Source organism: Pyrus communis, chromosome 2, assembly GCF_041283825.1.
Source record: "Pyrus communis isolate YQ-2024b chromosome 2, ASM4128382v1, whole genome shotgun sequence".
Taxonomy (NCBI): domain Eukaryota; kingdom Viridiplantae; phylum Streptophyta; class Magnoliopsida; order Rosales; family Rosaceae; genus Pyrus; species Pyrus communis.
In genome coordinates this window covers 19,091,854-19,104,909 of record NC_142566.1, presented here as the reverse complement: position 1 = coordinate 19,104,909, position 13,056 = coordinate 19,091,854, and the positions used below count along the sequence as shown (strand labels likewise).

General features: G+C 35.6%; 1 protein-coding gene across 1 annotated transcript; it reads left to right on the top strand.

Annotated features, from left to right (window-relative positions):
* The first annotated feature begins 2,664 nt into the window (after window positions 1–2,664).
* LOC137747583 (phosphoglycerate mutase-like protein 4) lies at window positions 2,665–6,319 on the top strand. The gene is made up of 7 exons (XM_068487715.2): window positions 2,665–2,884; window positions 3,059–3,137; window positions 4,135–4,185; window positions 4,295–4,405; window positions 4,766–4,897; window positions 5,493–5,568; window positions 5,919–6,319. The coding sequence occupies exons 1-7, from the start codon at window positions 2,865–2,867 to the stop codon at window positions 6,140–6,142; spliced, it is 693 nt and encodes a 230-aa protein (XP_068343816.2). The 5' UTR covers window positions 2,665–2,864; the 3' UTR covers window positions 6,143–6,319.
* The last annotated feature ends 6,737 nt before the right edge of the window (window positions 6,320–13,056 follow it).

Genomic DNA, 13,056 nt, shown 5'->3' with positions numbered 1-13,056 from the left:
TGAACCGTTCCGATATGAAAAGCTTGTTATATATTAACACCTCACATAACCTCACACTCTCAACAAACACATTACTTTTTCTACCTACACATTTTCTACGTGCACCTCAGAGTCTTTACATCTTAGGTGCAAATACATAAGCTCATTCAAGGCACCTTCATTGTGAACCTCAAGGTCAGTGAGATGCCGGATTTTTCTAATTTTGTTCCAATACATTTTTGGTCTGATGCCAAAGACCGGAGTGAGTTTGAATCTCTTCTATTTCTCTATCTCTTCATATTGTACCAAATACCAGTGTTCTAAAATCATTCTAGCAGCTGCCTAGGCGTTCGGCGGTGGAAGCCCGTTAGGATTTGGGGCAAATCATTTTAAAAATCGGCGAGGACCTAAGCGGCCGCCTAGGCTCTCTAGGCGGTCCAGACGACACTAGGCGATGCTCTAGGCTATTTGAAATTCTTGCCATCGCACAAGGTGCTTTGCAACTCTGGCCACCATCGAAGGTTCTGCAACTCTCGCCGCCTCAAACTCTCATCGCATCTGCAACTCCAAGTTTCCAACTCCCGCATCGCATCTCGCATCTCACACCTCGCATCTGGCATCTACATCGCAAACTATGGCTGCTTGCTAGAGGTTTCTGGAAAAAAAAAGGAAAAAAAAAAAAAAAAAAAAAAAGGGAGAGAAAATGAGAGAGAGAGAGAGAGAGATAAAGGAGAAATAGTTGTTTTGGGTTTTTGTGCCATGGGCTCACGGGAATGGAGTAGGGTTCACTTCCCTTTTTTTTTCCCTCCCCTCCTATTTGAACGGTCATGGTTAAGCCACGTCAACATCTTATATTAATTTTTTTTATAGAAAGAGAAAGATAAAATAGAGAATGTGAGAGGAGGGGAGAAAATTCTAGTCCATGGGAAGAGTGAAAAATTAAAGTAGGAAGAGGATTTTTGTTTGACTTTGCCACGTGTGTGAACACAAGGGAATAAATTTATTTTTAATGGGAGAAACCAGGTACAATTGTTTTTCAAATGAAAAGCAAAGTCCAAAAATGATTAATATATATGAGGTGAGTAAATGTTACAAAATTAACAAAAAAAAAAAAATCCTAAAATTATACACATATACTCATATTTTATAATATACATTATAAATTTATGTAAATCCGCTTAGGCTGTATAGGCGCTAAGTCCCAGCTCACCGCTCAAATAGCGCCTAACGTTTTTCATAATCTTGCTAAATACTAAAGTCCTACATCACTTAATACTTGGACAATGTGATGCCAACAATTGTTTGATCCTATTTGCACGTTTTATGTTCATATTGAAAGAGCTAATCGACTATTTTTGCTATATATCAATAAAGAGTTAGTTGAGAAGATATTGTCCACATGAGGAGGAGTGTCATTAAGTGAGGAAGTACATTATCGAGACCTTCACAATGCAGAATTTGCATGGTTCAATACGAGGGAGAGTGTCATTAAGTGAAGGTTGGACCGATTTCTATTCACTTTACATGGTCCAAGAAAGCAAAAAGGATTATGGGTGAAAAATTAAACAACAAAGAAAATGAAGTTGAACTAATCATAGTAGTTTTATTTGTTAGAGTTTTGTTTTACATTGAAGGGTGAGAGTGGTTTTGAGAGTTGAAGAAGATAAATAATCTTGGGAGATACTTAAGAAGATAAATTTGGGGTGTATTTAGATTTGTATTTTTATTTTTTTAACCTTATGAAGTTGAAATTGTCATTTCATATTAGAGTATGTAAGTCATTTAATATTAAAATTTTAACATAAGATGTATCTAACATTATGTATGGTGCTAATAAAAAAAGCCAATATGAGAACAAAAAATCAAAACCAAAGTCATTTGCCCTAACCATTTTATTATAATAAAACAAAGAATTTTGTTTAATTAAATAATTTTCCTCTAAGTCAATTTTTATTAGTTTCTCTCCCACAACCTTAACAAAAGTTCTTGAAGGGTTTATCCATAAGATAATGGTTCTTGGATTGGAAGAAGTTCAAGCATAAGATAATTTACCATATAACAAATGCAGTATGTTTGAACATTTTACTATGCTATGGAGTATCCTGTACACAAAAATTTGTGGCCATTAGGTCTTAGTCATTGGATTTCTAAACGGCCAAAAAATCTCGATACAGTGTACAGGATGAGCCTAGTATTAATCCCGCGTTTTATATATTACAACATCAATTAGGACACTATCATGTAGCTGAAATTGTTTCTCTAATTGGGATGAGGGAAGTATTGTCCTTCCAAAAATGTCATAATCCACCCCTTACGGATGGAAAATAAATAAATAATGGATGAGTGAAAAATTATTTTTGGAGAGCCAATAACAATTCTTAAAAATAAATATACGTTTATATATGAAATGACAACATACGAAAACTAATTCCTAAAAATTGTTATATATTGTCAAGTCATATATTATCACTCATGTGCCATTTTTTTCAAAACCTATGGACAAAACTGATGTCTCGTTTGATAACAATTTTCATTTTTACTTTCTCATTTCTTTGAAAAGTGCAAACAAAAATTGAAAATTAAAACCGAAATGATTATTAAAGTCATTTTCCTAAAATAACATAGTTTAGCCCAATAAAAGACCGTTACTGTTCATATGTATTGTTTCCATTTTGGGCTTAGCCCAACTATAAATTTCGGTTGGCGGGCAACAACGAATTAGACTCCGTGTTTTCTTCCCCCGGGAATTAGATTCTTCGTCGACTTGGATCCTGTAAATTAACATTCAATGCAATGCGTCTCACACAACCCCCTTGCGCCTCACGGAGCTCGCAGCTCAGCGTTGACTCGGTACGGCGGCGGCGGCGGCAGTTCCCGATTCATCCATGGCGGAGGCCGATTCCAGGTCCGATCTCCCTCTCTTTCTCCTTGCACCTCTATCCTCCGTTTCCTTCCAATCGTATACTTGGTCAATTAGGGTTTGTATATCAAGTCTTTGATTGCTGGAAAAGTAATAAATTGAAAGGTGATAGCTTTGGATTCAGTTTTATTTATTTTTAATCTTGTGGATTTGATGCAGCTGTGTGACTTCGGATTACGCGGAGATCATCGTAGTTCGTCATGGCGAAACGGCCTGGAACGCTGAGCATAGAATCCAGGTTCTCTTTTTCTCTTGAACTGCGTCGTTTTGTTAGTTGTTTGATGAGTAGAGGTGCATGATTTAGGTTAGCTCGTAGGCTCATAGCACAATCTAAAATGTGATGTTCATAATTCTAAATTCTAAATTCCGCAGCTTGTTTACTTTGCGAATCTGCGACAATATTGAACTTATTAAGCAAATAGTCATTAAGAGATAAAAATGGTATGCAAGACTACAGGTGACGCAGTGTGTAGATATTCTATCAGAAATTATTATGGGATTATAATGTTGTTTATTATCCCAACGGACATTTTCCGCTAGTACGTGGCTTTATCATTGGCATTGGCGGTTAATGAACATTTTCCCCTGAACTTTGACCCGTATTTGTGTTTAGTTCTCCTAAATTTCGAAATGGGTCACTTTACCACCCTGAACTTCAGTTAAATGGTTTAAAGCATCCCTTGGCATGACATCCGTTATCCTTCCTGTAAAAAAAGGCTATGCATCACACGCACCGCCCGTTCTTAGAGGCACTTCTGTCACTGCAAAGGAACCGCACGAGAAAAGAGAATGAGGTGCTTTAGACGGCTGCCTGTGGAACACACTACATTTCTCATTTTCATTTTAAGTAAGAGAAACAAAATCAAGTGTGTATCGATTGGTGCAATGCCAAGTTTGGCATTGGTTTCCATGGCAGCTTCCAAGCTTGGGTTGCTATTGTAGCTAAAAGAAATCCTATAGAAAGAGTGGCCGGCCATCCTAAGAACCTCATTATTTTTTTTTTCTCGTGGTTCCTGTGGACAAAAGAAATACCCCATAAACAAGGCCAGGTGCCTAGTATGTTTTCATTTCTAATGGGAAAGATAACAAAAATTATGCCAAGAATTTGATGACATTAAACGAATTCAGGGCTAATGTGAACTGAACTGGACGAGCACAGTGAGACATGAGTAAATTTCCTGGATCAGTAGTGCAATTTACTCTTCTTATCTATAAATTAAATTCATGTTGTGCAGGGGCATTTGGATGTTGAATTAAATGATGCTGGGAGGCAGCAAGCAGCAGCAGTAAGTTACAAACTATATATGTACACTCTATTTTAGGAATACATATGACGGTTTTAAACTTATGCTTTGCTTGTTAATCTTTGACAAAGTTTTCGTTTACACCCTCAAGGTGGGTAATAGATTATCAAAGGATCCCAAAATCTCCCTTGTATATTCTTCTGATCTGAGTCGAGCTTATGAGACTGCACAGATAATTGCAGCCAGGTGTGGTGGGCTAAAGGTAGGTAGTCTTTTTGTACCTCCCTGTTGCATCTACTAAAGCAGATTCCATAAAGTAGCGGGTTTGATTGCAGTAACAAATAATGTAATATAGAGGGCCAAGTGTTTTCTTGATGCTCTAACTAGAAAAACAGACAGATATGAAATTGGAAGCTTCATGATATAAATTTACTGTGGTTTGGCAATAAATAAAGTAAAATTGTGGAGTCAAAATCTTGGTAATCACCTCATCTAAATACATGTCACCGAAAATTGGAATTGGATAAATCAATTTTTTAATATGAAGCCAAATGCATAATTTGGTCAAGAGAGTGTTTTTATTCGTTATATCACATGTAAAGACTGTTGGGTTAAATTTCAGGTTGAAACAGATCCTGATTTACGCGAAAGGCATTTAGGTGATCTTCAAGGACTTGTATACCATGAACTTGCCAAGCTTAAACCTCAGGCTCACCAGGCCTTTGTATCTCGTGAGACATTTCAAGAGATCCCGGTAAGCAATCTTCTTGTACGTTAACAGTTGGTACTTCTTTGAATTCTGTAAGTAAAATAGTACTCCAATGAGAAATTTTACGGAATTGGTCTGTGTGCCTTAATTTGGCTCTATTAGGCTTTATAATTGTCAGCTTGGCTTGTAGCCTAGCTCATCCTATGTAGGTATAAACAGGGTACCTCCTGCCCACTACAACTAGTCTATTGCAGCTGGAGGTCTAGATTTGGACTGTCTTTCTGAAATCTTGGTACTACCTGTCTTTGCATCCAACAGAGGTTGATGTTCCAGTCTCTGGTTTGGCTTGGAGAGAGAGGACTCCTAACATCTAAGATTGTTTTATTAGTATTGTTCTTTCTTGCCTAATCATTCAATAGATGTCTAGTTGATGACCGTTATCTATGGACTCTGCTGTTTTTTTGTAGTAATGGGTAGCGTCACATGGCATGTTATATCATGGTTGAAAGAGTGGAAAATCTACCAATAAGTAATTATGATAATGGGTACCCTAAATCATTCTTCTCAGGGACATTAATTTTCTTTGGACATCACAGTACAAATTTATGTTTATTCCACTATGACTATTCTACACATGCAGGGTGGTGGAGAAAGTCGTGATCAACTTCATCAACGCTGCACGTCTTCATTGCAGCGAATTGGCAGTAAACACAAGGGTATGGTATCACGGGGGAAGGTGTCATTTGTATCTTTACTGATATGGAAGCTGTAAAATCTTTAATCAAGTTTAGTTAGTTCGTGAACAGAATGTTCCAATATGCTTTTCATTTTAAGGTCACATGAGTCCATGAGCAAAACTAATAAGTTCCTTGTTGAATGTAACTCAGGTCATAGAATGGAATCGCTATTTTGAGTTCGACTGTTGATACTATTTTTGTATAAACTATTCTAATGCAATCAAGACCCTTTTTGCCTCTCAAATCTAACTAAGCTGCAATAACAATTGCCAATTTTAGATCACAAATTACAACTTGAATGCTTATATCCTGGTTTGTTTCAATTGCAGGAGAGCGAGTAGTTGCAGTCACTCATGGGGGGGTCATCAGAACACTTCTCAAGAAGGGTTACGCAAATGGCAAGTCCGTAGGCAAAGTAGGCAATGCATCGATCCACATATTTCACTTGTACGATGACGGCAAATGGACCGTGAAATCCTCAGGTGATGTTAGTCATCTCAACCAAACAGATTATCTGGAGTCAGCTTTCGGTGGGGATGAAAAATCTGGTTAGTTCATGTTTGGGGTGCTCTCGCAGTTTATAGTGATCAATTGAATGCTGGAAGTACCTAGCACTTTTCAGTACTAATTTCATTTAGCTGATGCTGAATTATTGCAATAAGTGCCGGCCATATGTTCTTACAATCTAACGATAACAATATGTTGTATTGATCGATATGATTCTTGGCTATGTTGCACATTGCTTGCATCTTCATTTAAGTTGCCCACTTTCACAAATCACAAGCAGATGCAAGTTGTAGAATCCTTCACCGGACGTACCACATGCAACCCTAAAAAACACAAGTTGGACAATGCTGACCCAGCGACCCAGCACCACCTTTCTTGGATTGGAGGAAGTCCAAGCATAAGATATGACTCTGAGATTGCACTTCATATAATCTATGGAGTACCAAAAATTTAACGGTTGAAAGATCCGGAGTATTGAATACTTTGGAGTGCCATAGAAAATTGATTCTCTAATTGGAATGGAGTTGTTCTGAGATGAAAAATTCCTTAGGATGCTTATGTTTATTAGAATGGAAGCGGCTGTAGGCTGTAGCTCTGATTATGATTTGCTTTCGGCTTTTGGTTTTCTGTCATTTATTGCTGGGTTTATGGAATTGTGAAGTTGGTGCAAGGTGGTTGTCAAGTAGATCATTTACAACGTTTTCTGACCGATCGTTTAGAACAGTCATGCAAACCTCCATGTCCATCGAAATATTGAGGACCCGTGTAAAAGGTTGCTGGGTACAACTTAGAATGGGCAGTGGACCTGAAGTTACTATCAAACCTTCGGAATCTGCAAACATATGATTATAGGTTGCTGGTACTACAATTCAGTGGTATTTTTTTTTACTTGTAAGCGAAAGGGTTTTAGGTTCAATTCTCATCAAATGCGAATTTGAACCGTATTATTGCTAATCCATTGTGAGGCTAAGTCCACCCCTCTCCCCTTTAGTGTAGATAATATCGTTTGTTAAAAAAAAAAATGTCAATGAACCTAAAAATAAAAAACCAAGTTGTTATCAAACGAGTCTTAAGTCGTTTGTTAAAAAAAAAAAAATGTCAGTGAACCTAAAAATAAAAAACCAAGTCGTTATCAAACGAGTCCTAAGGTGTGCAAATTTGTTTTTCCCTATCATAAAATTTGATATTTAAACAAAAATTAAACACGAGGTGATATTCTACATATGTCAACTATAAACAAAAGATGTTAATTGGCAATAGAAAGGATATGCTCAACTATAAACAAAGGATATGTTGTACAAGCAATATTCTACATATGTCAACTATAAACAACATGGTTCTTGAAATTTACATAACTCATCATTTTGGTCCATGAGATTTGAAATCAATAAAAGTGATCCTTGAGTTTGTCCACCATCAATCATTTTGGTCCTTCAATGAAAAATTATATTGAATAAGGACCAAAATGACAAAAATACCCTCAATTTAATAAACAATGGGCCACATGATTTGATAAAAAGTGAGGGTATTTTGGTCATTTTAGCCTTATTTAATGGAACTTTTTCATGGAATGATCAAAATGATTGATGGTGAACAAACTCAGATGTTACTTCTATTGATTTCAAATCTTAAGGACCAAAGTGAAAAATTATGCAAGTCTCAAGGGCTATTTTTGTTAAAAAGTCTTATGCAAAACTATAACTTTCAACCGTGAGATTTATATTCTCAACAAATAGATTCCAAAAGCACCATGATTTTGACCGTAAACATAATCTTGCTAAACAAATGAAAGCAAAAGAGCATCCGAATATAAAAGCATCATCATAGAGCAAATTGACCTTGTAAAAAGATTGATAGAAAATGATTCAATAGCAATGATATATGTTATTCACTTTTTCTATGTTTTCTCATATAATTTCGTAAGCATGCGCGTCATGGGTTGCGTGGGGGTTGTTCATCATGTATGTAATTACAAAATACTCAGGAAGTTATCCAAACGTGGACAACTCTTTGAATTTTATCCACTAGAGAGGTTTGAGATCCTCTTTGTGAGGATTTTGTGATTCTCAAATTATGTACGTTTATCATATATCATGCGATCATAAATTATTTTAAATACTTTTATTTAAAATCAAATATGAATAGCATATTACATAAATTAAAAATATTCATTAAAAACTCAACTCAACTTTTTATAAAACAATTTTCACAAGCAACCTACATGCTACTTTTAAAGGTCACTGTTGAAAAGCCATTGCTTAAAAAATGAGTAGGATATTTTATTTTACCATTTTTTTTATAGCTTAACTTTAAAGTGAAATAGTTTTTGGTAAAAAAATAAAAAACCAAACAGAGCCTTAATTCGATTAATCAAGTAAAGTGATTTTCATACTCTTTTTAACTTCGTGTCCCGATCCTCTTTGTGAGGATTCGAAAGATCCATGATTCGTGTCTGTTCATCGTATATTGTACGGTTATAAATCATTTTAAATATTTTTATTTAAAAATAAAGATAAATAATACTTGAGAAAAATTGTTCCCACAATATACATTAACAAACACAATTCACAAATCTACAAGATCCTCATCAAAATAATTCAAAGAGGATCCTGTTAGTTTAACTTCTCATACACCCATCTTTTTTTTTTCTGTTTTCTCTTTCACTTTCCACTGAGATATCAATCTTTTTGACTTCTGCATACCTCTAAGATGCCTTTCTGACTTGACCACAAACTGATGGAACTATTTTATAATTTTATCTTATAATGCCAGTATCTTTGATTATATGAATGATGATACATTCTTATGGTCAACCGTAAAATACTTTTCATGCATCATGTTCTCAGGTTTTTTTATTTTTATTTTTTTATATTTTATTTATTTTTCCTTATTTTATTTATTTTCGTTCAACGAGTGCGGCACCGCCCACCACCACATCCACATGCTTAAACTTAAACCAGCAAAATCGATATTATTATCGGCAGCCTAAAACATGGTACATTGTATGCTGTATGTATATGCCATTGTGGAAGTCAATGCATGCATGAGCTAGCCATCCCCCCTTCATTTGGTGCCAATCCAATGAGAGGCGTTGAGGTTGCACAAGTGACTCGTAAAATCCTACTCATATTTCTACACATTTAGATGCCCTTATTGCTGGAGAAATAAGGAAAATTTGAGAAAGGGAGGTGGTGGGGTGAATATACGAGAGTTTTTAGTCTCGTTCGAAGTTCTGTGTTTGACTTGTCCTGTTGCAATGTCAATTCGATCAACAAATAAAAGATGTTATTATTGTATGTGATCGACTCTAAAACTATTGAATAATTGCTACCTGCTAAAGTACTATGCATTGGAAACATGCTAAAACACCATATCTCATGGATCAATTGAAGCACTCCGGTCAAAAACACATAGATCAACCCCACACAAGTGAGACTGTGGGAGTCACAACACATGACAACCATCTATATTTAGGCTTGGTAAATAGATCGTATTTGTTATGCTTGTGCCGTTTTTATGTCACGTCCGTTATCTTAAAGGTTCGTATTGTGTCAATTATGTTATCTTAACGAGTTCTTAACAGGTGACCCAATAATGGCCTGATTCGTTAAGGGGTCATGTTCTTTCGTGTCCGGTTAGCAGGTTATGTAAGAAATCGTCATGAATATTGTCTAGATTTGGCAAACAATATTTCATTTGGTTCTTAATGGATGATCCGATAACGACTAGACACGTTAACGAGTTATCTGATAATGACCCGATACGTTAACAATTGACTTGAAACCTATTATTTTCGTATCGTTTCGTGTCAGATTAACAAGTTGTGTAAGAAATTGTCAGGCCTACATCTATTAAATATTATAGGTATAACTAATGGGAGATCTTTCTCTAACCTGAAAACCGATGACAACCAGGCAAGTGTCAACGGCACAACAAACCTCATGAATCTCTTGCCCAAGTCTAAAAAATCTCCAACCATAATTTTATAGAAGGGCAGTCACTCTTACCTTCTTTTATGCAATTACCATTCACTACTCTGAATACTGTTAATGTCTACATGACATCTTAATCACTGTTTGCTAAGCGGCGGAGGTTCTTCGGCCGGTACTATATCGGTAAAGATAGAGAAATTAAAATTTTAAATCAAATTTGTAAATCAAATGACGTGTCGTCAATATAAAATAAGCATATTAATCGACACTTGATTAATAATTCAATCATCAACAACCACATCATTTAATTTACACAATTTAGTTTAAAATTTGGGTAAATTACATAGAACTACCTCAACTATTAGGTCATTAACAGTTTTATACCTCGTCTTTAAAAAGTTTCAATATCATACCTTATCTTCAAATTTGTTGCAATGTCATACATTCCGTCAGTTGTCTATCAATTCCTCTGTTAAATGTAGACGTGGCATGAGGTGAGACCCACTTTATATTAAAAAATTAATAAAAAAATTAAAAATTAAAAATTAAAAATTAAAAAAAAAAAACTGAAACCCAGATCCCATCACCCCCACCCCCCAACCCCAAAAACCCCATCCCTTTCATCATCTTCATCTTCCCATCCACCGCCCCTAAAAACCTTCCTTCCAAACCCAGAACCCCACCCCCACCACCCCCGCAACCCCCCATTTCTCCCTCTCGAGCCTCCCAACCACCTCATTCTCCTCCACTCTTTTCACCTTCCCTCCCATTCAAAATCTAACAAAAAAAAAAAAAAAAAACCAGTTAAGGTGGTTTGACTTCGACGGGAAGGATAAGGTGGTCTGGGGAAGGAAGGGTTGGGTGGGGTGCGACGATGTGGACAATCTGGGTTTAAATTTGTTTCTGAATTTTTTTTTTTTTTTTTTTGTTAGATTTTGAATGGGAGGGAAGGTGAAGAGAGTGGAGGAGGGGGAGGTGGGTGGAAGGCTCAGGAGGGAGAAATGGGGGGTTGCAGGGGAGGTAGGGGTGGGGTTCTGGGTTTGGAAGGAAGGTTTTTGTGGGGGAAGGGGGTGGACGGGAAGATGAAGATGATGAAGGGGATGGGGTTTCGGGGGTTGGGGGTGGGTGGGGGTGATGGGATCTGGGTTTTGTTTTTGTTTTTTTTATTTTTTTATTTTAATAATTAATATTTTTAATAATTTTTTAATTTTTTAATATAAATTGAGCCCCGCCTCATGTAATGTCATCATTTAACAAAAGAATTAACAGACAACTGACGGAATGTATGACATTGCAGCAAATTCGAAGATAAGGTATGACATTGAAACTTTTTAAAGACGAGATATGAAACTATTAATGACTAATAGTTAAGGTAGTTCTATACAATTTATCCTTAAAATTTTGATCTGCGTAGCATTACTTTTTTTTTTTTTTTTTTTTTTTTCCCTACCTTGCATCTCCATGTGCACCTGCTGAATACATTGAAGTCAACCTCATCCATTATTCATTGGTCAAAGCTTCGTGCATCAACAAAAGAAGCGGATCGTGGTAACCAAATTTATGTAAATTTGGACAAAGGTTGAACTGATAAGATGCATCAAATGTTTGGATGATGTTATATACAATGTTCTAAGTGGGTGGCTGAATCATGAGACCATGGTGTTTGGTGCGCAACAAGATGATGGATAATGAATGATGTTAGATTTTGGACTTAAGTTTGACATTGTAAGTGGGGAGTAATTGCCCCTATGGGTTTTACAAGTTTATTTTATTATGAATATTAAATTTGACAAATGATTTGTAGTTCAGTTGATTAAAAGCACTCGTTCTTGCACTCAAAATTCTGTGTTCGAATCTCTCTCCCTATAATTTATATAAATTTAGAGTAGATTATTTCATCATTCATTGAAAGTGATCATATATAACATTGTTGCCGATTTCATGTGAATTGGAAAACCCACACTTAAATTTGACATCATGGTTTGAGATCAAAACACTAAAAGCACATTTTATTCATTGTCGCTCTTGATATTAAATTTAATAGTAAGTGATCACACATTTCTTGGTAAACTGGTAATTAGGAGCACATTTAGGATCAATTTATAAAGTCATTTTGTAAATTCATGCATCATCTAATAAAAATTAGGACTAACATAAAAAAATAAAATAAAATAAAATTTAGGACTATCACGCATGCACCCTAGCTTGTTATACCATTTACAAACAAAGGTGTTACAAATTTGAAACCAAAAAGACAATGAAATATGACCATCCTATTCCAATTCAATTTTTCCCTCATTAGTAAACCAGGGAGTTGGTGATGAACAATCCATATACCTAAGTTTGTGCAGCTAGTCAAACATTTGAATCCTAACAATAATTTGTCAACCTAAATTACTTTGTTATATTCGTTGTTATTAGATACCTACCACAATTTTTAGTTGAGAAATGGTAAAGAGAGTCACTCGAAAGTGGGATTCTTCATAGACTCTATGTCACTTAATGTTTTTGGCACAATATTTTATGGGTCTAATTAGGTTATCAGTCCATGTGGTGATAGGATAATCGGAAGCGACCACATGATTTTTTTTTAAAAAAAAAAAGGATTTAAGCTCTTGTGATGAAGTCTGTTAAGATTTAGGCCCAAAATTAAAAATTTCGTCAACTTTCCGTTAATTATTAGCATCGAAGTGCCCATAAATATGAGGCTAAAACAGAACTCTTTGTTAATTGTTAGCACGTGAGACTAATTTTATATTTTTAACCTCACATGTGAGTTTCATGTGCTAACAATTAACGGAGACTTGACAAATTTTTCAATTTCGGGTCTAAATCCTAACAGACTTCACTACAGGAACTTAAATCCTAATTTTTTACGAGGACTATTTTCTGACTACCCTATTACCACAGACACTAAAATCCAATTAAGCCATGTTTTATAATATTAGCATGGTAATTGACGTTAAACTGTAAGGTGACAAAAAGTTCGTTGAGAGTCACACTTTAAAAGTCTCCTTAACATTTCTTT

Bases quoted from the DNA above. Each gene is read 5' to 3' on its own strand.
- LOC137747583 (XM_068487715.2), top strand. From the start codon at position 2,865: ATGGCGGAGGCCGATTCCAG. The intron at 4,406-4,765 runs GTAGGTAGTCTT...GTTAAATTTCAG, and splicing joins CCAGGTGTGGTGGGCTAAAG to GTTGAAACAGATCCTGATTT. The intron at 4,898-5,492 runs GTAAGCAATCTT...CTACACATGCAG, and splicing joins AGACATTTCAAGAGATCCCG to GGTGGTGGAGAAAGTCGTGA.